The sequence below is a fragment of the Astyanax mexicanus genome, chromosome 13, assembly GCF_023375975.1.
Source record: "Astyanax mexicanus isolate ESR-SI-001 chromosome 13, AstMex3_surface, whole genome shotgun sequence".
Taxonomy (NCBI): Eukaryota; Metazoa; Chordata; class Actinopteri; order Characiformes; family Acestrorhamphidae; genus Astyanax; species Astyanax mexicanus.
Genome location: NC_064420.1, coordinates 34,008,346 through 34,035,213, shown reverse-complemented (window position 1 = coordinate 34,035,213; position 26,868 = coordinate 34,008,346). Strand labels below are relative to the sequence as shown.

General features: G+C 37.7%; 2 protein-coding genes across 6 annotated transcripts in view; one reads left to right on the top strand and one right to left on the bottom strand.

The window, feature by feature from the left end:
• bcl2l1 (BCL2 like 1) overlaps nucleotides 1-6,226 on the top strand; it is a 42,829-nt gene extending 36,603 nt beyond the window's left edge. For all 3 annotated transcript variants that reach the window (XM_007249924.4, XM_007249925.4, XM_022677392.2), the window contains exon 3: nucleotides 1,203-6,226. In XM_007249924.4, coding sequence (XP_007249986.3) covers nucleotides 1,203-1,346 — 144 coding nt within the window. In that variant the 3' untranslated portion in view covers nucleotides 1,347-6,226. The remainder of the gene's footprint in view (nucleotides 1-1,202) is intronic.
• A 268-nt stretch (nucleotides 6,227-6,494) lies between these two features.
• The window catches only part of LOC103036968 (cytochrome c oxidase subunit 4 isoform 2, mitochondrial), a 44,728-nt gene continuing 24,354 nt past the window's right edge, over nucleotides 6,495-26,868 (bottom strand). Inside the window, exons 1-5 of one of the 3 annotated variants that reach the window (XM_022677389.2) lie at nucleotides 19,351-19,439; nucleotides 9,445-9,544; nucleotides 8,367-8,528; nucleotides 8,029-8,160; nucleotides 6,495-6,759 (exon numbers count right to left, since the gene is read on the bottom strand). In XM_022677389.2, the coding sequence (XP_022533110.1) occupies nucleotides 6,626-6,759; nucleotides 8,029-8,160; nucleotides 8,367-8,528; nucleotides 9,445-9,544 (528 nt within the window). In that variant the 5' untranslated portion in view covers nucleotides 19,351-19,439 and the 3' untranslated portion in view covers nucleotides 6,495-6,625. Of the gene's footprint in view, nucleotides 6,760-8,028; nucleotides 8,161-8,366; nucleotides 8,529-9,444; nucleotides 9,545-19,216; nucleotides 19,440-26,868 lie in introns of those variants that run through there. The other 2 variants (XM_022677390.2, XM_022677386.2) reach the window with 2 other exon arrangements.

Sequence of the window (26,868 nt, the reverse complement as noted above, 5' to 3'; positions counted from 1 at the left end):
TTGGGTCTTACCTGTTCTTCTCTGATGCTCACACTAAGACACATCTGTACAAATAGTACGGATCAATTGTGAGCACAATTTTAAAGCACCTCCAAATGTGGTGTGGTTTGGTTTGGTTTGTTGAACTGGCAGTCTAACCACAGCCTTAATATATGGACATCATTGCCTGTGGCAGAATGCTTCAATTTCAGTTCTGAAGTGTTGCTGGCATCCAGCACAGTTTGGTGATTTCCTTAATCAAACAAACCTTAAACTTACCATTAATTGCCAGGTTTACGAGGTATGTGGTGAGAGCAGGGAAATCTCCCCCAAACTGTTCTGGAAACCACCAGCATTCTAGAACAGGAACTGTAGAATTCTGGAAAATGGCAATAGATCTGTACAGTATATTGATTTAAGCACTTTAGTAGAGTGGGCAATTTGACAATATTTTATTTTGTTGTGATGCACAGCATGTTTTTTCTTTTGTTTGTTTAGAGCACTGACCAATTGCTAGTTTCATTACAGAGTGAATGATTAAGTATTTAAAATTATAACCTAAATAAAACACGTTTTTAAAGCCATTTTGTGTGTTAAACTGTTGTGCGTCATCAAAATATTTTAGAATATCATAACCTAGTGTTTTTTTTACTGTATTGCCCAACCCTTCATTTCAGTAATCACATTTCTCATTAACAGACCGTAGTGTTATTTCAATAATGCATTAAAAAGTTCTATCCGTTCCGCATTGAGAAGGGGTTTCCCCAGTAGTGCCACAATAACGTCAACCCGCCTCCTCATGTAGCGTAACCTACAAGCTGATTGGCTGTAGTTGTTAAAGGGCAGGACTTAATATATAACCAAGCATTACGGGAACTTCCATTCATATATCAACCTTTAATCGCTGTCACTGATTTTTTTATCTGATATATTAGAAAGAATAAAAAAAGAAGCAAAACAAAGATCTGTTCAATTTCTTGGTTGTTTTGTAACATTTCACTCACTGCACTCATTCCAATCAACATGACCTAATTGTGCTCTTTCTATAATGAAACCTCTAACTACGTCCCACATCTACATCCTACATGTTTGGATGAGCTCCACAATATAATCAGAAAAGCACATTGAGGTCTAATGCATCACAATTATGTTGCTCAGCTTCTCTGTTCTGTGTCTGTTTTTTCTGCCTTTCTAACAACATATTCCTTATTTCTCTTTCGCAGGAACGCTTTGCAGAGATCTTTGGGAACGACACAGCAGCAGAGAGCAGAAGGATGCAGGAACGCTATAAGATGTGGCTGCTGGTGGGGATGACCCTGTTCACAGGAATTGTGGTGGGCTCTCTCATCGCTCAGAAGCGTCTGTAAGGGGGAAAAACGAGGAGGACTCACAGAAGAAACGGCCTCGGCCTCCTCTCAGTACAGACCACGGGCGAACACAATGAAGGAACTTTAAACCCTCTTTAAAGTGTAAAGTTTATGGTTTTCGTTTTGTTTTCTTTGCCAAGAATTGTCATGTTTACACCATACTTCTCCCACGGTGCACTGTGGACTGCGCGAGTGGCCGAAGCACACTTTTGCAAAGATGGCGGCACGTAGCAAGGATTACTTTTACGTTAGTTCTGAAGAACTAGTCTAGCACAGAGATGGCTTATAAGTAAAGCAGCTAAGCTGAATCAGTTCACATACGTTCCTGACCCTTTTAAACTGGGCTAGAGGGACATTTATTCACAGCCCTGCACTACAGTTTAAAGGCTTCTTCTGCTCTCTCAGTCCTGAAGTTCAACACCTGACTGCATCCTCATACACATTATGGGGCTGTTAAAACAACACGAGGATCCTTTAAACATATGGGTCACTTTCGCAAGCAAAATCTGGGCTAGATTTCCTTGTACATGCGTAGACTAACTGTTGCAGTGAGTGGTCAATGAAGAATTCCTGTAGTTTAGTTACAGACTAAGCTTAATTTGTGTTTGTCTGAAGGCCAGGTTTGGCCCACAGAAAGCTTGCTGAGTGAGAAGCGAAGCATAAAGACTAAGCCTGAAGACATTCAGAAGCTCTGTTGGAGCATCTCAGTTTTTTGAATGGACCAAGTGCTCCCTCACATATTATGGGGGGATGCTGTTCAGATATGGGTACATGTTAAGTTAAGTATGTTCGTTTTTTTGTTTGTTTTTTTTTATTTTAATGTTGCATTATAAATCTTCATTTTGTTGGATGTATGGTTATCACCTATAACTTTCTCTACACCATTGGGAGTATTGTAAGGAGAGGTAGGATAGGTGCATCATTTGTGTTCATTGTCACCTTACACTGCATCATACATACAAATAACGTTAGAATATCAGTTAACGGACAGAAAGAATTAAGATTAAATCCAAATGCCACACGAGTCCCTGGTGTTGTGTGTGTGTGTGTGAGTTCTGGAGACGTGTATGTGATGTTTGTTCTCAGAAAGCTTAGAACGTCATCAGAGAGCAGGATTTAGATGTTAATACAGCTTACATAGTAAAAACTATACAGTACTTGCTCATAATAAACTTACCTACCATTCATCTATGGGTAGGGGTGTGAGTGTGCGTGTGCGTGTGCGTGTGTGTAGACGGGGATGTTTCTATTTTAAATCTATGTCCTCATTCAATATCCATATAAAACACTGCAGCACAAAGCTGAACTCAGCTAACATTGTCGTAGGGCTGTCGATCTTAAATTACTAAATATTTCTAACGTAGCCTATATAACGTATGTTATTTTTCCCCATATAATTGACCATTTACTGTGCATTTTTTTACACATAAACATAGGTAACCAGTCCATGCAGAGATCAGGGTTCATCATTCCCAAGCCTTCAGATATACTCCTCTATACATTTGGTCCATCGCTGGTATTATGTTTTAGGCCATAGAGTACAGCTCTTTGATTCCGGCCATGGAAGGATGGCGTCTTGGTCAAACACACCTGCTCAGTCCACTCAATTTGTCTAAGTAAGAACTGTATAAGAACTGACCAGCAAAAAGAACCAGTGAAAAAATCTGCATTTCCAGCTGTGACACTTAGGTGTTAGCCCATGCACTGTCCACACACATTCAGATATTTTTCTAAACTTGTATCAACATTTGGTTTACAAAATCTGTATAAAAAATCGTACTATTTGGTCACTAAAAACAGAGTTTTCCACGAAATGGCCTCCAAAGTGAAGATTACCTTTTGGAAAACGTTCTCAGTTGCGTTGCAAAAAAAAACCTATATAGTGAACTAAGTGGAGTATAAAACTACATCTACACACAGCACTAGATTACTAGCTCTTTTATTATTTTTTGACTTGCATAGTACACTACTTGGGAACTAGAATGTTAATTGGGCTTGGGATTAGATGATCTCTCTTTATGATGTACTGTTGTACATTTTTGTCTGTTTGTCAAAAACAGAGGATAGAAATATATATTCAACCCTCTATAGCGTGATTTATATGTTGAGGAAAAAAGCAGTCCACTTTTTGAGAGCTTGGGGGTTGCTGTTGATATATCAATCAAAAACTTTAAGAACGACTGTTTTATCGTGATTGCTTTGTGACCTGAGGCAACAAATATAAAAGTCTAAGGAAAAAAATTAAAACATAGAAATAGGCTTTAAACTTGGCTTTTTTTTAAACATCATCTTCTTCTTTTTACATATAACCAATGAAGGGACTGTGTAATAATCAAAAAGGTGGTTTGTTGCCTGAGGGCAACACCACGCTAGAGAGGGTTAAAAAAATCTGAATATGTGTGGACAGTGTTTTATTGACAAACTAAGTACTGCACATTTAATTCAATTCCCATATTCGAAGACCTGTGCTCTAGTGACAATTTCTGTTTTAAAGACTACACAATTAGAACAAATAAACAATCAACAAAAATGATTATTATACACTTTGAAGGTAGGAGAGGGACACAAACTGATATGGACACTGGTGGGGGTGAGACTTTCTTTCTATCTTACTTTCTTTCAAGGTAAGCTAGATAAGTTAACTGTTAAAAAACCTTAATATCACTTACAATGAATTAGTTATTAATTATGATTTCAGTCACATTTCTGAGCTGCCCAAATGTTCTTATTTTAACATGTTAGGGGAAATTGGATAATAAGTAAAATGAAGTTAAATAAGGGTGTAAGGAAATTTCTTGTGAAGAGAAGAGGCTGAGCTACAAAGCTAAGCTGCAAAAATACTACATAACAGGACATATATGCTAGTTTTAGGCTGGACTGCACCTTTAAGTAGATCTATAAACATATAGAACACTCTTGATATGCGTGTTTTCCCCATAGTCTCGTCTCATACGACGTTAACAGACAGGTAGAGCATTCAAAAGCCCTCAAACCTGTCACCTCCCATCTTTCTGCCACCTCACCGTCTGTCTGTCTTTAACCGCCGCGTTAAACTGCTGTGTTTTGCTGTCATGGCGGCTCTATCTGCTCGTCACTCAGCGCTGCTCCCCCGCTCGCGTCAAACCGTGAAAAATAATTGGAAAGACGTGAAGAAACCGAGTTCTGGGCTTCAAAATACGTTAAACGCAGTTGAGGCGCCAGGTTTTTATCTGTTTAAGAGCCTGACGAGTGTTTTATTAAAGCGTAAAAGAGCCAGGTGAAACTGGAAGCTAACAAGCTAATGAAGGTTAAAAAAATCTACATAACGTTATATACAGCTCAGAAAAAAATTGAGACCACTTTAGTTTTTGAATGTTTGAGTAAAATGATCATTGTTGTTTTATTCTATAAACTACGGACAACATTTCTACCAAATTCCAAATAAAAAGTCATTTAGAGCATTTATTTGCAGAAAATGCGAAATGGCTAAAATGACAAAAAATGCATATTTTCAGACCTCAAATAATGCAAAGAAAACATTCATATTCATAAAGTTTTAAAAGTTCAAAAATCATAATTTGGTGGAATAACATTGGTTTTTAATAACAGTTTTTATGCATTTTGGTATGTTCTCCTCAATCAGCCTTATGCCACTCCTGTTGCAAAAAAGTGATTGCTTGCGATTATCCATCTCCCTCTTGATTATATTTGAGTTTTTCAATTTGGTAAAATCAAAGAAACTCATCATTTTTAAGTGGTCTCTCTCTTTTTTTTTTACAGAGCTGTGTATAAAGCTATATATACTTAGCCTTATTTCTTAGCATTATTCCTCACAGTCTGATATTATAGGTCATACATTTTACACAGAAAAAAGCTTTGACTTTTTTTTTTTTTTTTTTTTTCAGACTTCCAAATCCATAATCACTTTAAACACAGCCTAATGTAGGCCTGTTTGGGTCGATAGTGAATTCTTAAACAGGGATACCTTCTATTAGCACACACTCATCATGAGTCCACAGTAACCGAACAACTGAGAAGTGTATTTGTCTTCATGTCCAGCTAAATGTATCGTCAGGATACATTCTGAGATGGCAAACCTGCTGAACAAAAATCTCAGCTCAAGACCAGTTTTTGCCAGGATCTTGTTTTGGATAGTTAAGCTGGTCATCCTGATGAAAACATACCCTATGCTGGTAAACGAATTTGTTAGCCAGCTCTTGACCAGCATAGTGTGTTACATTTGATTTTGGTCAACTTGATCATGTCTGTGGACCAGCTAAACAAAAACAATACCCTAGCATGCTGGGTTTTTTCCACAGGAAAATAAAAAAAGAGCTGGCCTTGCTTTGGAAAATTGAAACTGCCCCTACATATATATTATTGCAGCTCTGTAGACACTGATTTTACAGAATACATTCCACGTAATGAAAATCTGCTGCTTGCATGCTGTGTATGAATGTGTGTGTGTGTGTGTGTGTGTGTGATGGTGTGTGAGAAAAGCTTGGCAGTGTGCTTCAGAGTGAAAATGACCAGCCTTGGCACGACACTATGTAAACTAGTTAACTTAAAATGACATTTAGAGTAGCATAATAGCGTAGTGAGAAAATATTTAAAGCCTTTTGATGGTTTGAAAATATTATTTATGATATTTGGTGTAAACGCATAGTGTTTTCCTATGGCCTTAAACTCCATCCATTTCTTTAAGGTGTTTTTGTTACTCATTGTGTTTGTATTTAGCCAAGTTCACCTGAAACTAGCAAAACAAAAAAGAAACTATTTTTTTAAGGCTTCTGGGTTTATTTAAAACACCATCCCATGAATATATTGTTTTATTGTCTTAGGACTTTTTTAAATGTCTGATATCATAAAAAAGTAAATAAAGAATGAACGATTTGAACCAACTACATCTGTGTTTGTGGTTATTAACTGTGTGTGTATGCATGGCTAATGGTTGAACATATACCTAAACCAAGCATTCTGTTTTTAGCTTAAACTGTGGACTGTTCACATTTGCCTGCACTGTATAATGAGTCGTTAAGGTCCGTCTTGATTAATTATTCATTACACACTCCTCAGCAGATGCTTGTTCAGGTCACTGAATATATTTGTTTATGACAGTCATTTCCTCTCACTATAAAAACTGCAGTAACACAGCATACCCTAAACACATTAACGGAGTCAAAATCTTTATTTGAAAAGGACGGTAAGTGCTGGATGTTTGGGACGGGCTTTATCGTATCATTAGTGATCATTAGTGCAATATGTACCAAAAAGGTTATAACCAATAGCCCTTCATGCCCCTATTTCCACTGGCCCTTCTCATAGTCCCATTTAGAAGAGAACCCTTCCACTGGGTTTATACGCATGTCCAGCATCCTCTTCACCTGCTTGGCCTGCCACTCTTCATCAAAGGAAGGAGGATGAGGCGGATACACTGAGGAAGAAAAATGGTGACCATTAGTGCAAGGCTTCAAATACCCTTTTCTGAAACTGTTTTCTGATAATCTACTCCATGTTGTATTAAAGAATATTCCAAGATCATCCATAGTGTCCTCCATAAGTAAAGGGATGGCAAAGTAAAAAGCCTGAAGTCTTTAATTAATGTGCAATTAATCCCTTAAGCTCCCAGTCTAATGAGCAGCGCTCATTGGTATTGATGAGTATTGGTCGATTACGGGCAGCGTCAGCAGAAAAGCCTAGATCAGATTAGGGGAAGGTGGAGAAAAATAACCTTCCTGTGATGCAGTTAGTATTGAGTGGTTTAGCTAATTTTAGGCTACGTTTAAAAAGCAAGTAAAATGGCCCAAATCCAATTTATTTTTTTAGGATTTTTACATTATTTAATGTGATGTATCCAACATTCATTTGAACAGTTCATTTCAACCTGACTAAACTTGAGCTAGTACTGAATGTGAATCTGCTTTCAATGCCATATATGAAAGCTGCCCAACTGAAACTGAAAATGTCACATTTTAAGTGTTTTTGCCATTCATACTGCCACACAACTAACTGTAATGAAAAAATACATTTAGGATTTGGAAAACCATTACCTGCTTTGTAAATGTAGAGGGTCTACTCAAGTGAAGTGCTTAGTTAACCCCATTACAGGCTTTGGAATGTATACAGGCTACAAGTGTACAAGTTTTCTGCAGTAAAACAGGTTATTCACATTCTGAAAATGTTGAGGGTTTGAAATCTCCACCAGGACACTTAGAGAAGCTGCCTGTCTACTATCTATTCCACTCAATAATTTCAGATCAGCAACAGGAAACAACCCAATTCTGCAGGTTTGGAAATAGACATGAAAAACTAGACAAACGTCAAAAAACAAACATTTGGAGGACATGAACTGTTTCATTTGTATTCAGGAAAATATTGATTTTAAAGTTTAGGAAAGTGAATTTTATGATTGTTATTCATTATATTTTAAACTTGCAGATTTACTTAAAAATTTTTTCTATTATAATTTTTAGTAACGTTTATTATTAAACATGAAACCTTTTTATGTAATGCTTGAATAGAAATCCTCAAAATTTAGATGGGTAATATCAGGCAGAAAAACAAAAATGCAGGCCTGTTAAGGGGTTAAATATTTTTTTGTTTTCTGTGTCTTCCAATTCAAGACAAACCCTACAATACAAAATAATATGCACGCATAAATCACAACTCTCAGTTAAATCTGGTGTTTGTATATAAATCTCACCATAATATCGCTGCCAGAGCACCACCAGACCGGTTGCGCCCATAAAGAACAGAATTCCAGCGACCACAGTCTTCCACTCACCAGTTGGCCTCTTCATCTCTGCATATGTCTCTTTAAACATAATCCTGTATACTAAGACAAGCAGAGGCCAAAAAGATAATGTCAAATAATAAAGTTCAAGCTGCAAAGAACACATTCTTTAGGGTGATGCATAGAGGATAGCCTCTGATAGCCAACAGGATCTTTAAGTGATATATGAGTGTTTTACAAATGTAAACCCATGTAGTGTTTAGCATTTTACAATAGCTTAGGGTCTGAAACACAAGATAAATACAAACAGGCAAGTTTTTCTTCATTTGAAAGACTGGTCCAGGGTCCCTTCTCCTTCTGCTTCAGACTCTTCTCAGCAGCACTAAGGCTGTCCTGGTATGGTCGGTCTGGCAGAGGGGTATCCAGGCGATCAAAGTAGGGGAGAGAAATGTCTGCCTGCTCCGACACTTCTAAACAATGATGAAACAAGAGACAAAGACAGCCTGGAATCAGCTACAGAACATTTACTTGTATAATACCACAACGGAGAGATAGCGTCCCCTACTGGATAAAGACATAACTTTTGAAGTCTTGGAGTCCCACACAAAAACAATCTGATCACTTGCAAATAAATGTGGCCAATCTGACCAGCCTGCAGTCTTACAATAGTCTAAAAAGTGCCATATATACTGATTTATCAAAAGTCACTGGTGCCATATTTTTTTTGATGATCACTAAGAACTAATTTATCAAACCAGGCATTGGAAAATAATTAGTACAGATAAGAACAGTTACAGGTAGGAAGTTTTTTTAAGTGTATTTTTTGCAGATGCATAAGGCCCTTTGATACATCATAACTCTATATGCTATACGGATAAAAGAACTGGGATACCTCTTTTAAATATTAGTTACCATGTCTATGTATGCCAGGGCTGCAAAACACAGCTCTGTAAAAAAATAAGAGACCACTTAAGTTACTGAATCAGTTTCTCTGATTTTGCTATTTATAGGTATATGTTTAAGTAAATGAACATTTTTGATTTATTCTATAAACTAGGGACATCATTTCTCCCAAATTCCAAATAAAGATATTGTCATTTGCAGCATTTATTTGCAGAAAATGAGAAATGGCTGAAATAACAAAAAAGATGCAGAGCTTTCAGACCTCAAATAACACAAAGAGAATAGGTTCTTATTCATAAAGTTTTAAGAGTTCAGAAATCAATATTTGGTGGAGTAACCCACCCAAGTTTTTAATCACAGTTTTGTGAAGTGGTCTCTCTCTTTTTTTTTTTTTTTTTTACCAGAGCTGTATATTGTTTTAGCATCATCATTGCAATGTCGGCATGCACAAAAGTTTTGTTTTTATTTTTTATTTTTTTTTACCATGCCCGTGGCTGGCCATCCTGGCACTGCTGGTGCTGAGAGCTGCCATCGCTTGTCTGGACAACAGTGTCCTCACTCGTCCTGCAGTCAGACGCAGCATCTGAGAATGATCACAGAATTAAAACACCTACAAGTAAGACACACTGGTTAAATAACCTGAGTGGTGGACTGCTCATCACAGCAGCGATACTTAAATAGTAGGGGTATGTTGGTGGTGTTGCTCCAGCATGACGTGATCCTGTGGTGATATTTATAAACACTTGAGTGCCATGGTTAGGTAATGATGGGACTGACGTCAGGAAACGATAAAACTGTGCATGAGCTTGAATCTCTATGCTGCACAGCATATGTTTAACAATGCAGGTGTGTCTAATAGTGTCACTAGTAAGTATACATGTGTGCATTTAAAAAAGAAAAAGAAGCGCAGCAATGCCACTGTGCCTGATAGACTAATCAAGAGGAATACAGATGATCAAGCCATTAAACCAAGCTGAACTGCTTGAATTTTTGCACCAGGAGTGGCATAAAGTTATCCAAAAGCAGTGTGTAAAACTGGTGGAGGAGAACATGCCAAGATGCATGAAAACTGATTATAAACCAGGGTTATTTTACCAAATATTAATTTCTGGACTCTTAAATCTTTAGGAATATGAACCTTTCTTTGCATTATTTAAGGTCTAAAAGCTCTGCATCTTTTTCATTTCAGCCATTTTCCATTTTCTGCACATAAATGCTCTAAATGACAATATTTTTATTTGGAATTTGGGAGAATTGATTTAATACAATTCTCCCAAATTCCAAATAAATTGGACAGTGCAAGCCTGGAATCTAAACAGGGATTCCAGGCTTGCACTGTACACTGTGCAACAGTGATGTAGGCTATGGCCCAACTACAGGTGCTGGTCAACGAATTAGAATAATTTAAAATAGTGCAATCATGAAATTCTTTGAATGCATTTTTTGTGCAGAAAGCAAATCAGGTGTTCACCGCACCTGTCCTACTCGTTAGACTAATCACAGAACTCGTTACCTGGAAAAAAATTTGCTCAGCTGAGCTTTCCAAAAGGCCCATTTAGGCCATTTAACTGTGACACTGTTGTTTTATTGAACTAGAATAATGGAGAAACCGTTTCATTGAATTAGAATAATTAGGGTTCAAGCACCGAAGGTGCGTAGAACCCTATTGTTTTTGCTAAGATTTTTCTTCTTATTATTATTATTAGGGGTTCGAGCACGTAGTGCTAGAAACCCTATTGTAATTGTTCTGATTATTATTATTATTATTATTATTATAGTTCTTATTCTTTTTCTGCCATAGAAGTGATTGGGCAGAAGAAACCGTAAGGCCTACAGGGCTGAGACTTGGTCATATGGTAGTACTTCTCACCGCTACTCAGATTCAAAAGATGAGCCCGATCGACCTCAAGGGGGCGCTATGGCGAAGGTCAACGCGTTTGGCCCCGTAACTCCTACGCCCTGATAGCTAGAGCAAAAACTCTTGCATTATATGATTCCTTGGTTAATGGCAAATCAAAAAGGTCAATAGAACCACTAAGCTCCGCCCACTTAGATTTTTTGCTATTTAGCATAATATGCAAAACCTACTTTTGAGAACTTGTCCTAGGGTCATTGACCAATCCTGTCATATTTGGTGTCAAACAACTCAGCAGAGTCCCATCCTCAATAATTATCGAAAAAATTGTGAAATTTGTAAACAATATGGCCGCCATATGCAAATTAATCTTACCGTGGCACACCCAAATTTACTCTAACAGCTGTAACTTTTGAATGCTTAAACCTACACTAATGCCACTTTACAACTTTGATGCCAACATGATTCTGAGGTAGCCTGTCAATCTGTGTAGACATACGCCCCCAGGGGGCGGAGCCAAAGCTAAAAATCTGTTTCTCAGGAACCGTACAAGCTAAGAAGCTCTCCTTTGGCAAGTATCATCTATGGCCTATGTTCTAATGTTTGACAGAAGGAAAATGTGATATGCAAATTTTTGCGATCGCTATTAGCCAATCAGGTTCCAGCAAGCTTTTGACAGGCTAAACAATCACCAATCAGGACGATACTTATAACCTACATGTATATGAGGGCCTTCTATCATCCATTAAAATATGGCGTTGATTGGCCTCAAGGGGGCGCTATAGCAGAAAATCAGTTATATCTAAAGGTACAAGTGGCCTAGGCTTGTTATTCTCTTTTAATTTTATACTTTGCTGTAGCCTTTACAACTTTGTAATTACAAGTATTTACCAAAAATGCAAAGATTTTCATCAGTGGCCAAAAGAGTAAAAATTGCTCTTTTTGAACTTGTCTTTAAGTCCTTAATCAATCAAAACAAATTTGGTCTTGATGCAATCTTGAGACACTGAAGGTAAATAATTATCAAAAAAATCTTGACATTTTAACTATTTGAGGCCCATAAACCTTGATCAAACATGTACGTGAAAGCCTTTTCAGAGTTATTTGGCCAAAACTCTGTCAAAGTTTAAAACATGCCAAAACTGTTGAAGCTACTAATTAACAATGACATTTGAAGCACATGTGCCAAGTATGAGCCAAATAAGTCTTCAGTAGGCTCTACAGTGCAAAAATAACTATTTTCAATTTATTCTATTTATCGCTATTTTCCAACCTAAATGGACAGAAGACAGGAACCTTTCACCCTATCAACACACAAATTTATACACGTATATAGACTGATAATCTGATCTTGATTGCAAATTTTCAGCCAAATCGGACATGTTTTGCCTCTACAACGGCTGGAAAACTACAGCGATTTTGTAGGCCTCAAGCCTGTATTATCGCTTTTTTCAAATCTAAATGGACAGAAGTCAGGAACCTTTGACCCTATCGACACAGAAATTGACATACATATATAGACTGATATTGTGATCTTGATTGCAAATTTTGAGCCAAATCAGATATTTTTTGCCTCTAATATGGCCAAAGAGCAACAGCCATTTTGTAGGCCATAAGCCTGTATTATCACTTTTTTCAAACCTAAATGGTCAGAAGTCAGGAACCTTTGACCCTATCAACACACAAATTTACATACATGTATATACAGACCACTTGATCATGAATACCAATTTGGAGCCCAATCGGACTTTTCTTCTCTTTTTAATAAATAGAAACACACTGATAGGGAATGTTCTGTCTTTCTGATAGAGTGATAAATTTCCAGCAGGTTATATATGGTCTCTTGCTGCGCTCTGGTGGTCATTTGGTGAAACAGCTACAGGTGAATTATTCTAAATTAAAGCTCTGCTGAACTTATTCAATCTTGCTTGTCTTGCTTAATTGAACATATTTATCCTTCTTGTTCATGATGGTCAGCCGCCTGGGTCATTCTTGTTTATGCTCCACCCACTTAATTTTTTTTTTAATTTGCATAATATGCAAAAAATACTTTTGAGATCTTGTCCTTGGATCCTTGACCAATCATGACATGTTTGGTGTCAAACAGTTCAGCAGAGCTTACTCCTCAATAATTATTAAAAAAATCTTTACATTTATAAACAATATGGCCGCCATATGCAAATGAGTTCTACCATGGTGCAGTAAAATGTCTTTAACACTTATAACTTTTGAATGCTTAACCTGACACTAATACCACTTCAGTCCTTTGATCATTACATGATTCTCAGATACCCTGTCAGTATAAGTAGACATACACCCCCCCAGGGGCCGGGGCCAATGCTCGATAGCTGTTTCTCTAGAACCATACAAGCTATCAAGGTCATCCTAGCCAATTATCATCTATGGCCCATGCACTAATGGTACACCAAATGAAAATTTGATATGGACACTTTTGTGGTCACTATTAGCCAATCGCATTCCAGCAAGCTTTTAACAGGCGGAATGTTAATCAGGTCAAAACTTATATACTATATACGGGTTATTTATATGCCCTTTTTATGCCTTGTGTTTTTTCAATTTAAGAACTGAATTTGTTTCACCAAATGCGCACTAGAGTGCAGTAAGACACCACATAAAACCTGATGAACACTACAGCTCAATTTATCAATGCTTTTCAACTAGTTTACTCACACCACTCATCTAGCATTGCCATTATGGTCTTTATGGTCACGCTGGTCACCCAGCTTGGTTATGCTGGCCATCCAGCTTGGTCATGCTGGCCATTCACATTGGTCATTATGGTCCTGCTGGTCATTCAGCTTTGTCCTCATAGTAATGGTGGTCTTCCAGCTTGGTCATACTGGCCAACCACCTTTGCCATGTTGGTCATCCAGTTTGGTCATTATGGTCTTCCAGCTTGGTCAATATGGTCAACAAGTTTGTCATCCAGATTAGTCATGCTGGTAATCTAGCTTGGTCTTCACGGTCATGCTGGTCATCCTCATCCAGTTTGGCGATGCCGGTCAACCGGCAACATGTTTTAAGCCTAACTGGCCTCCAGAGGTCTCTTTGCCTGTAACGCTCGAACCCCGTAAATCGCCGCTTGCGGCTATATTTATTATTATTATTCTTTTTCTCCTGTAAAAACAGTTGTGCAGCCTAAACCGTAAGTCATAGAGAAATGAAACTTGGTAGGTAGATGTAGGATCAGTGCATCTCGGTGGACAACAAAAATGGCACCGATTGGTCAAGTGGTGGCGCTATAAACAAGGAAATTCATTTTTCACAATTTTCTCAATAACTCAAAAACCATAAGACCTACATTCAAAATTCTTTTTTTGATGGATTCCTTGGGTCAATACCAACAACTTTCCAATTTGGACCATGCACTTCCGTCTATATAGATTTTGTGCTAATTTGCATAATATGCAAAACCTACTTTTGCAAACTAGTCCTAGGAATTTTGACCAATCCTGGCATGTTTGGTATCAAAACACTCGTGAGAGCATGCGCTTCAATATTCATTAAGAAAAAGTTGAAATATGTAAACAATATGGCCGCCATATGCAAATTAGTCCTTCCGGATATATGCCCCATTCACTTCAAGAGGTAAATTTGGAGCACTGTTTCTCAGCAACCGTGCAACCTAGCAAGTTGAAACTTTGCATGCAGAATCTATCATACAGCCTCTAAAGGATGTTCAAAGGGCAACTTAATCAATCAACATGGCTGAACACCATCAGCCAATCAGCATTCAGCAGACATTTTGGCAGGCTGAATGTTGCCCAATCTGGATGATATTTGGCAGTTATGTTCAGGTGGAGACACTGTAGTGACCTGCAAAGTGCTGAAACAATCCGCCCACTGGGGGGCGCTGTTCCAAAAAAACGAGTATATGTCAATCATGCTGTACTATTTTGACATCTAATTGTTTTTGCCATATTTAGTACAGTGGCTCTGACAAATTTCTCAATACAACTATGTTTAAAAAGTGCTTTGTTCATTCATAATTGCTAATTGTTTGAAAATAGCTATATTGAAACTACTCTCTGGATATTTGGCCTATCACCTCCATTTCAGTCTTGCTGCACACTGTAGAGTCTCTAGGTAAATGTTCATTAAAAACATTTGTGAAAATTTCACATACAATACTCTCCAGGCATCAAGCAATCTGTGCGTCCTTGGAATTTCTAACCTAAATTGCTGTAACTCTGCAGTATTTGCTGTAATCTCACAATGTTAAAGACCTCTGTACAATATCACTCTGATGAAGCGCCATTTAATACAGAACTAGATTAAGAATAACTTGACATTACATGTCATATCAGAACATTCACTCCTTTGTGCCTCTTCTCAACATTAATAACAGGTGAAAGACTTTTGATCATTTTAAATGTGACAGAATGTCTCCAATTGTGTTAGACCTTCTTACACATCACCATCCTATGCTCTAGTAGGCACCATTGTGCTAGTTGGTGCTTGATGAAGCGCCATTTAATTCAGAACTAGATTTATAATAACTTCGTAATTACATGTCACATCAGAACATTCACTCCTTTGTGTTAATTTAAACTTGTTTGGTCAAACATTTCAGCTTGTTCTGCAAAGGTTCAAAGGTCAATCTGAATACCACTTTGTGAACATTCTGGTTGAAGCCACCTGATCAATACCAATAACATGTAGACACCTTTTGACTAGTTCTAACTCACTTAATGAATATCCTACAAAGTTCACTAGATTTACATGTGAATTTAAGCACTGATCAGGTTGAAAGGCCTCTGCTCAACATTAATAACAGGTGAAAAACTTGATAATTTCTAAATGTGACAGGGCATCTCCAATCATATTAGACCTTCTTACACATCACCATTCAATGCTCCAGTAGGCACCATTGTGCAAGTTGGTGCTTGAACCCGATGATTGCCGCTTGCGGCTATATTTTTTATTATAATTACAATCATCACTTTCTCAGTATTTTGTGGCTGCCCCCTTGGCTTGTATGACTGCCTGAAGTCTCCGCGGCATCGATTTGACCAGCTTGTCGCAAGTTTCCGCACTCACAGCTTCCCAGGCAGTGGCGATGTTCTGCTTCAGTTGGTCCAGCGTAGTAGGCTTTCTGTCGCGAATTTTCCGCTTGACGATGGCCCAAAGGTTTTCAATGACATTGAGGTCAGGCGAGTTGGCCGGCCATGCCAAAACTTCAAGCTGTTTTTTAGTGAACCAATCTTTGGTCGACTTTGCCGCATGAGCCGGTGCAAGATCCTGTTGAAATATGAAGTCTTCTTCGCCGAACTGTTCCTCAACAGTCTTCTTGAGGAAGCAGAGTTTCCCTACACCTCGAGCGGACATGCATCCCCAGACCATAACGCTCTGGGGAAAGTTGACGGATCTTTTCACGCACTCGTGGTTGTAGGTTTTGCCACCACGACGCCAGACACGAGGACCTTGGTCACCGAAGGAGATGCAGAAGCGTGATTCGTCACTGAAGACCACTTTCTGCCAGTCTTCAGCAGTCCACTCGCCGTGTTCTTTGGCCCACTTCAGCCGTTTCTCCATTTGTTTCTTGTTCAGCATCGGTTTTACTGCTGGAACGCGAGATTTGAAGCCGAGTTCGCGCAAACGACGGTAAGTGGTTGATCTGGAGACGTCAGCGCCGGTCTGCTTGTTCCACAAGTCGGTGAGCTCGGAAGTGGACTTGAACCGGTTGCTGACTGCGATCTTTCTCAGCTGCTTGTTGTCGCGAGCAGAAGTTTTTCGAACGCCGGAACAGTTGGTGCGCTTGCTGCAGTTTTTCTTGAGAGCTTTGCAGACGGAAGACTGGCTGATGCCGAGCTGCTCAGCAATTTTAGTTTGGGTCAAGCCTTGTTGGCGAAGGGCTTGAATTTGAGCCACTATTCCGGTTGAGAGGTCGCGCTGCTTACCCATGATTGATTTTACAACTTAGAAATTCTACTCAACCCTGACTTTATACTGCACAGTGAACACTCTTCACAGAAAACAAAAATTCGAGCATTTATTCTAATTCAATGAAACAACAGTGTCACAGTTAAATGGCCTAAATGGGCCTTTTGGAAAGCTCAGCTGAGCAAAATTTTTTCCAGGTAACGAGTTCTGTGATTAGTCTAACGAGTAGGACAGGTGCGGTGAACACCTGATTTGCTTTCTGCACAAAAAATGCATTCAAAGAATTTCATGATTGCACTATTTCAAATTATTCTAATTCGTTGACCAGCACCTGTAGTGTGCCGTGCTCGGTGCTTACAGCTTAGGGAATTACTGTTAGTAATTGTGCCGCTTGCTGTGGCTCTAAGACGGTGTGACTGGGTTATCCTCTTATCATGTTTACTGAATGAGTTTCAATGAATATATTAGCAAAAGTGTTTTGCTTGAAAATTAGAAGGCTACTGGAAAGAATTTGCTGGAAACCTGAAACCATGAAATAGGAAAAAGTAATTACTTGGCTTAAGTGATCTGGACTTTCAGATTTCACTGCACTTATATGGTCTATCAGCTATTAAACTCAACTGTTCTTCTTTGGACTTTGGCTACTTAACACAGCGTTGACACTTGATATAAAAAGGTGGACAACATGTAACCTACTAATGCGCCAACGCTTGTGTCCTGAACCAAATCCAAATCCCAGCCTGCTCAGTCTGGCCACTTAATCATCAGCTGCTCTTGGTGTTTAGACTAACAAATGCCCTTCCAGCTTCTGTACAGGCAGTTGGAAGGTGTGAACAATTTCCACTCTATTCATCCAGGGATATGCAAGGACAAGCTTGTTGTGTAAGCTACATCACTACTCTACACATCCATGGAAAAGCTAGGTTACATGGAAAAGGGCAAGTAATCAAGACATAAATAGTTTTAGTAATTTAACTACAATGGACATATATATTGTTACACTCTATTGTTGCAATACACATAATACATTATTGTGTTTAAAACAGGAGGCCCATAATCCTGTCTGCAAAGTGCACTCATTTGTTTATTTAATCTGGTTCACAAGATCAACATACAATCCACGGAAAGGACACATAATAACACAGCACAGAACTACAAGTTATTAAATGTTATCTGTTTCAGAGTTTGAGGATATAAGTTTTATTCTTAATAAATTAAGAACAAGAGTTATAATTATGGCAAGGAACATCTAAATTTACCAAATTCTCTCTTAAATGGTTTCCTCTAGAAATGAAACAAATATATTTTGTTTTATATTACATTATTAATATATTATAGTTTTTTTCTGTATGGATTTTCAAAAAGGAGAGTTGCCTCAGGAGCATGTATGATAGCAAGAAGCTGAATAAGTTTGCTATATACACAAGCACTGCTTAAAAAAATAATATTTTCCTTCCCAAAGAATATAATTCCTGCAATAGAAATCCGATGCCAATTGTTAAAAAGGCATAACTGTCATATGTGGTTTGTGTTTCCTGGTATAAGTTCAGAAATTAATATTTGGTGGAATAACCCTGGTTTTTAATCACAGATTTCATGCACCTTGGCATGTTCTCCTCCACCAGTCTTACACACTGCTTTTGGATAACTTTATACCACTCCTGGTGCAAAACATTCAAGCAGTTTAGCTTGGTTTGATGGCTTGTGATCATCCATCTTCCTCTGGATTATATTCCAGGTTTTCAATTTAGTAAAGATTATTTTATTTTATTTTAAGTGCTCTCTCTTATTTTTTCCAGAGCTGTATATTCTTGTATATATTATTTGACCACTGTATCTATCTTTTAGTAGTGTGTGGGCAACGTCCTTTCCATTTTATCTGTTTACTGAACTTATTTAAGTGGGGATAAAGACGGAAAAGTGGAATAAATAAAGCTTGCTGTTTCCTGCCACAGGCGCTCAGAGGCCCAGGCTAAAATGGGGGGAATCTGGCAACATTTCAAGAGTGGAGCTCTGCACAGATAAACAACCCATTCCAGCACTTTCCTGCGCACATTTTAGATTGACCAAGAAGCGAAATGGTCTAAAAAGGACTGTTTTTCCTAGTAGGTATACTATCTGTCTGCAGACTAGAAGAAATACAGACTAAAACCACAGTACTGAACTCTGCAGCGTCGTGACGGAGTTAAGTAACGTTAGTTAAACATAGATAAAGTGGATTATTCTGCGCGTACAACCCTTAAAACCCAGCACATTGCGCTTTATACAAAAAAATAAAGTAAGAAATCAGCATCGATATCGTAATGTCTCCTTTAAAAGAACGCTTGCACATATAAGGGCATGCCCATCTTCCTTCAGCCGCCGTTACTTTCCTTCACAGCTCAGCGAATCTTAACCTAAGGTGCGCCATAACTTTTCCTCAGAATAAAGAATGCAGTTTTTCTCAGGCTACTTAATTTCTGCACCGCTACCGCTGACTCTAGTGTGAATACTCACGGTTTGTCTGAGAGACTGAAGAAACACAAGTCAGTGAGTGAAAAACTGCCTCAAAACAACCCTGCTGCGTATCCCCAGCCTTCAGCTCCAGTGATTAAACAGCGGACTCCGGAGAGGGAGGGAGAGAGATTTACCCTGAAATACTGTGAGACTGATCCGGATTCTGATCCGATATTTGAAGATACTGAAGCGCAGAGCTGATAGCCTGCTGTTTACTTCACCTACTGACCAGCGAATGATCCCAGTCTTATCTGCAGGAGTTAGATATTAATCCAGGGTTTTATTATAATCGAACTGCCAGTAGAAGCACACCTGAATTCACTTCTTTAATCAACTAGGTAAGATAGCTAATTAGTCTTAATAAAATAAAGTGTCACTATTACAGAAAAATCGTGCTCTACATATAAGTTAGTGTGTCGGCAATTTTGTAGGGCTGTTCCAAATTTCAGCAGTACATTTTATTCCCTATATAGTTCACTATCAAACACTATAGTTATGGCAAAAGTAGGCCTTTTGGGCAGGTTTGCCAGGTCAAACAAAAATATCCAGCCGAAAGTCTAAAACCCGCCCTTTAGAAGCTTAAACTAGCCCAAAATATATGTCTATCACATGTTTAAGGCAAATGGCAAAACAACGAGTGTACGACGTAGTATTTTGTTTATAAGGGATTTATTATCAATATTGCTACTTATCCTAAAGTCATTAACAATATTGTAACTATATTAATGTTTTAATAGTTCTATTTTAACAGGACTATATTCCAGTCAAGAACATTTAATAGTAACATAATTAGAAAAAATAAAAGCCTGACCTACTTAATTTCTGTTCTTGACCCTCATAAAATCTCTTCTATCCTCTTTAACACTTTTTTATCACCTTGTGATTTCCGGTTACATTGTGATATCTTTCTCTCTCTCTCTCTCTCATTTTGAAATGTAGCCCCAAAAAAGCACCCCGCCACCCCTTAATTTTCACCCGCGACTGGATTTTCAAACAAGCCAAATTTGGCGGGAAAACCGCGAACCTGCCAACTCTGCTTTTGGGAGATTGAATCAAATGAACCAAATGATTCGGAAAAAGATTCGATCTTTTGAGACGTTTGATTCATCACCCACCACAGTGACATCTGCTGGGCAATCAGACACAGACAGACATTTTAGCCAATGTTCTGCCTGATATTATTGCACCTATTTCTTTAGGGTTTCTGATATTCAATCGTTGCATAAAATGGTTTCGTGTTTGATGAGAAACGTTACTAAAAACATCCTAATCATTGGGTACTCTCTCTAGAGTAGAGAGTGGACAGGCAGCTTCTCCAAGTGTCCCGTAAGAGATTCTCTCCAAAGCCCTCAAAAAAAACAAAAAAAATGTGAATAGGCTTTTATGTGAAATATTTAGAATGCTGTAAAAAAAAAAAAAAAAAGGAATTTGTATGAAAAGAAGGAATATTAACTTTGTGCTAAGCAAAAGTTAAAGCATTTTAGATGTCTGGATGTATATTCATGTAAAGTATCCTTTTTGCTTTACTCAAAGAATATTTTAATTAGACTAGATTAATTAGTTATCAACCGACTAAAATTCTACTGCATACAATACACTGCCTGACCAAAAAAAAAAAACAATTAAAAGTTATCACCTGGATTTAACTAAGCAAATAATCTGTTGTTGCTGCAGTTGGTCAGGTCTAGGTTCAGCAACAGTATGTGCTGAAAGAATAAGATCAGCTGACTACCTGAATATACTGAATATAGACCAGGTTATTCCATCAATGGATTTTTTCTTCCCTGATGACACGGCTATATTCCAATATAACAATGCCAGGATTCATGGGGCTGGAATTGTGAAAGAGGGCATCAGTGAGCATAAGACATTATTTTCACAATCATTTTCACAATCCATTTTCACATGGATTGTTCACCACAGAGTCCAGACTTAAACCCCATTGAGAATCTTGCTGAAGAAGGTATTGTGCAGCGGTCAGAATCTACTATAATCAATGCAAGATCTTGCTGAAAAAACTTGAATTAACACTGGAATGAAATAAATCTTGTGACATTGCAGAAGCTTATCGAAACAATGATACGGTAAATGCATGCTGAAATCAAAGTGAGTGTGTGACCTTTTTATTTGGTGGCGACTTTTTTTTGGTAAGGCAGTGTATGACCATTATATGACTGTTGTCTTTATATCACCCCTAGATACACTGATGTTCCGTGAGATATTGATTGTTGTTGACTGGAGAGCAAAGTGAGGTCTATAGGAACACTGTTTTATTACATTATCATTAGTTTCACTTTGCCTCCTCTGCCCAACTATTACACAAGAATGGATCTTATTTTAACCTTAAATAACCCAACATCCAGCATCTTACAATAGAAGCAGCAGAGTGTGTGTATAATTATACCTTGGTGAAAATAATCACTGTGTTTAAACTGATGAAATACAGAACACGTTTGAACAACACAGAAAAGCACAGAACAGAACAGAACTATTATTATGATGTTGCTTCCTGACCTTCGTGGCTTTTGTTACAGGCGTTTTATTCCCTTTTGGAAAAACAACAACTCAGATTCTATCTGACAATGTGACCTGAGTTTAGAGCCATGGTAAAAATAGATGCGGCGGCTGAAGGCAAATTTGAATGTTTCACAGCTTTTAGATTATTAGCTTAAGAGTTTAGGACAGTTTTGGAGAATATTAATAACTTAATTATTTAATTGTTAATAATTTATGCTAAATGCTGAAAGTGAAGCTTTTGAAAAAACGTTTATGTCTATAATGCCAAGTCTTTCCTTGATGGTGAGACTGTATTGTATGTTATATAAATGACATGCTTTATTATTTTTTTTTTTTTGTAAATTAAGAAAGTGATCCAAATGAAATGAATAAAGCATTTATTTGCAGCACACTGTAGACACAGTACAGAACCTCTAGGTGACAGCAGAGAACATTCAAATGCACCACAGGCAGACTAAAGAGTTTCAAATGTCCTTTAAAAAACTGCAACAAGGGGGCAACAATGAGCAGTTTTTGATGCAACCCTCTGAAGAGACACAGATAACAATGATGGTCTTATTAAAGCAGTGGGACATCTGGAGGTAGGATGCCCTGATTCACATCTATATTCACTTACACATATACTAAGCAGTTCTAGGGCTGTGAGAAAAACTGTTATTGTTTGGAAGATATATTGTCCCAGGCATTATTGAGATAAACAATTTTATTGTCATAATAAGACTATTTTATACCACTGATATGATAAAGTAATATCATAATGATGCAGTTACACCCTTTTAAAGGGCAATTAACAATTTAAAGCATTTTTTTTTAATATTTGGAATAATAACACATAAGTAACATTGTTTTTAATTGTAGTTCACATAACTTAAGTTCATGTTAATAAGCTCTCTTTGCTTTGTAAACCTAAAGGGCAATATTGAGGTCAACAAAACTAATCAATGTCCATATATGGCACAATAATCCAATGACATAATTATCATGACAGGCCAACCCGTTATTGTACATATATACATACACATTGTACACATATGGCTGTGGAAAAAAATAAGAGACCACTTAAAAATGATGAAGTTTCTTTGGTTTTACCAAACTGAAGACCTCTGGAATATATCAAGAGAAAGATGGGTGATCACAAGCCATCAAACCAAGCTAAACTGCTTGAATTTTTGCACCAAGAGTGGCATAATGTTATCCAAAAGCAGTGTGTAAGACTGGAGGAGGAGTATATGCCAGGATGCATGAAAACTGTGATTGAAAACCAGGGTTATTCCACCATTATTTGAGGTCTGAAAATCACTGCATATTTTTTGTAATTTCAGCCATTTGTAATTTTCTGCAAATAAATGCTCTAAATGACAATATTTCTAAGTTTATAGAATAAAACAACAATGTTCATTTTACTCAAACATATGTCTATAAATAGCAAAATCAGAGAAACTGATTCAGAAACTGAAGTGGTCTCTTAATTGTTTTCAGAGCTGTGTGACCCTGATGTCATAATTATAAAAGAAAACCATTATTAACACCTGATTTTCAGAGCATTAGAACATATTTGTAGCTTTTTCATTATAGTGGGGAAAAGGAGTTAGCAGTTGTTTTTTTTTTTAATAATTTGGTAACACTTCACTTGAACCCGGTCATAAAATTGACATATCCATAAATCTGTCATAGATAGATAGATAGATAGATAGATAGATAGATAGATAGATAGATAGATAGATAGATAGATAGATAGATAGATAGATAGATAGATAGATAGATAGATAGATAGATAGATAGATAGATAGATAGATAGATAGATAGATAGATAGATACTTTATTTATCCCGAAGGATATCTATCTATCTATCTATCTATCTATCTATCTATCTATCTATCTATCTATCTATCTATCTATCTATCTATCTATCTATCTATCTATCTATCTATCTATCTATCTATCTGTCATGCATTGTCAGGGTCATGTTATCTATTATCAGTAATCGTTATGAAAGATGTCAAAATGTTTAAGTGTATGTCAAATGCTACTTTGAGGTCATAGCATTGAACACTGAGCAGAGCTGAGAACTGAGTGTTCCTTAGTCATTGATGTATTGTTTCTAGATCAGATACACCTTTTTAATGTTTTCCCTGCTATTAAATCAAGCTCATATCTAGAGTTTTGCTGGTTGATGGTTATGGATTATTTTAACTGGTCTTTGATGGGCAAGGTGGTTAAAAGATGCTCAACAAGACAAAAACATATCCTATACTGGAGAATTTGCTTGTTAACCGCTATAACTATATGATGCATTTGGTTTTGGTCATGCTAGTCATGCCTATTGACCAGGTTAATCATGCTGGTCATGCTGGTAACCAGCGTAGTCAGGCTTGGTCACACTGGCTGTCTAGCAGGTGCACATACTCTAAAGTTGGTTATTTTATCAAATGTTTGGGGCAGTCTCCCAAAAAGAGATTAGGGCCAGTTCTAGACTATATTTTCATTTCAATGGCAAAGCTACATTCAAAATGCTGTGTAGCCCAAGACTAAACTTAATTTCTGTTAGGGGTTTAGATTCTCTGCCATTTAGAGGCGTAGGCCTACGTTTCTTAATTTTTATTTTATATGAAGCTATGGTGTGATCATCACAATATAGCAAGGTAAGAAATCACACTGTACACACAAGCAGCTCCTTTACTCATCCGCAATACAATTTGGATTTCCATTCTTAATATAACATAACATAACATAATTCTGAACAGATTTTGCTCGTTTAATCAATTGTAGCTAAAAACATCAGGTTTTAATATTCTACTTACTTAAAAAATGTCAGGTTTAAATCGGGTTTGGGCTTATAATGATTATTATAATAATAATAATATATAAATATCATTATTATAGTTTATGGTATGGGTCGGGCTTAGGTAGGGTCTGTCTGAATTTTTTTGTGCCTGATCTAAGCTCTAATCCCTTTCAGGGAGTCCAGCTTTTTATGTATTTCATTGGTTCATACCTGTAAAACTAATATTTAACCTAAGGATGATTTCATGGAGTGATATGCAATTGAGTAACACTTGTTTGAAGCATTTACATATTTCGTTTGTTATCCCATGTAGCGTTCCATATGTTATCCTGCAGCATTTTGCAAGAATTTATATTTTTTGCTCCTGGTCTTTCCCTACAGTCGAGAAGTGTAATTTACACTTCCACCACTTAAACCAACACTAAAGGATGTGCATAGAGATAAACAGCCGAAACTGAACCTGCACACTTCACCAGAGTTTCAGAGTGTAGTTAGCAGCATGTCAAGCCCAGAGTGGCAACAGTAAAGATGCTATTCTCCCTATTACACATCAGTGGAGCAAGCTTTTAGAGCTGACCTAGAGTATAGTGTAAATCAACATATAAATTTGATGTAATATCTGTAGAATCAAGCAAAAATGTATACATTTTCTCACCGCATTAGTTCTTTATGTACATATTTACAACCAAGGATAATGTTTAAAAGCTGCCAAAGTAGATAAGGACAGCTAACAGCCTAGCCATGTCCCAGATGAGCATGTGAAGGCTGCAAACTGTCTGGTCTGGTTAATTCTTGTGATGACATGATCTAACAGGAAGGATCTGAGTCTGAGGCATGAAGTGCTGTGGTGATGAGGTAAAATGAATTAGTTGTTTTTGCTGAAACTGCAGAAACACTCTACATACACTGGAAAATGACTCAACTATACGTACAACTGTTAGCCCAGCTCGCTCGATGTGGTTTATACCAGGCCTGGAGTTCTTACTTCACCATACATTACTCAGACTGAGACGTTTTTTTCTCATTTTAGGCAGCTCTCTGGAGAGAACGGACGTTTCATCAGATCATTGATGTGTAGTTGCCACATGGGCTACTGACCATGACATCAACAGCTGGCAGAACAAAACCCAGAGCCGCCTGAGACACGACAGACCCCTCACCCCCCTCAGCCTGGCACGTGTCTCCATCGACTTACCCCCAAACATAGATTAAATCGAGAGCATCCCCCCAGCTCCAGTCGTTACTCCTATTGTTATCTCTGTCTCACCCCCAAGGTCTCCTATTCTCCTATCCCTCCCCATTATGATCTCAGATTTAGCATTTTTGGCTCTCTAGAGGAAACGCGCATGCCATTTGTCTTCTCCTCGCTCTCCTCTCGCATTGTCCTGTCTCTTCACACAACAATAAAAGTGCTGCGATGAAGATTGAAGGAGAAATTAGCCCCTTGACCGAGGGCCTGGAGTCAATCTGGCCCTCAGCGATGTGTCTGCCCATGCATGCAGGCCCAACAGACACGGCTTCCTAATGGGCGAAGCTGCAAACGACACGCCGCCCACTTTCTTGCTACACACAAATGCATCTGACAGCCGTTTTATGAATGTAATGAGAATCAACCGACTCCTAACTGACACAGCCTTTTCCAATAGGGCCTTTATTTCCATTGCTACATGGTCAATCCTCCACATAACCAGACAACCATTAAAAATGATAAAATGTACAAAAAATAATCTACAACACACACTTAAACAGTTTGAAAATCTTTGTTATATGGTCTCACAGGCAAAACAACTGTGTTTTGGCACAAAGCCTTCCTCAGCATGTGTTTAAGCATACTTATATACAGTAAATGGCCTAGCTTGTCTGTTCAAATAAAGCCCTAAATTATTATTTATATATAATATATTTATTATCCATATAAATTCAGTGTTTATCTGATGTAAAAAAAAAACAGAACATAAGTACTAAACTTAACCATCAGACAGCATAAGCAGAGTGAACATGGTCTTTAAATGCTATAGACAGAACTGTAAGGCCGTAACTTTGCTGTTTTCCCAATCTTTTAGGGGGAAAAAAGCTAAAAATGAGCGCTGACCTCACACTATGATAAAAGAGGTTGTTGGTAATGGTGTATTCTGGGAATTGGGCTGACATGAAGATATGTTGCAGTATTTTAAGAAAGTGTGTGGTTTCAGCCAAGAGTCAGTCTGGTGTGGGGGAAGCCCTCACAGGCCTGAAGAAGAGATCTGCTGGAGTGAGTTACAGTGCGCTGCTTAGTTTTCATACATACTGGATGGATGGATGGATGGATGGATGGATAGATAGATGGACTGATTGATAGATAGCATTTGAG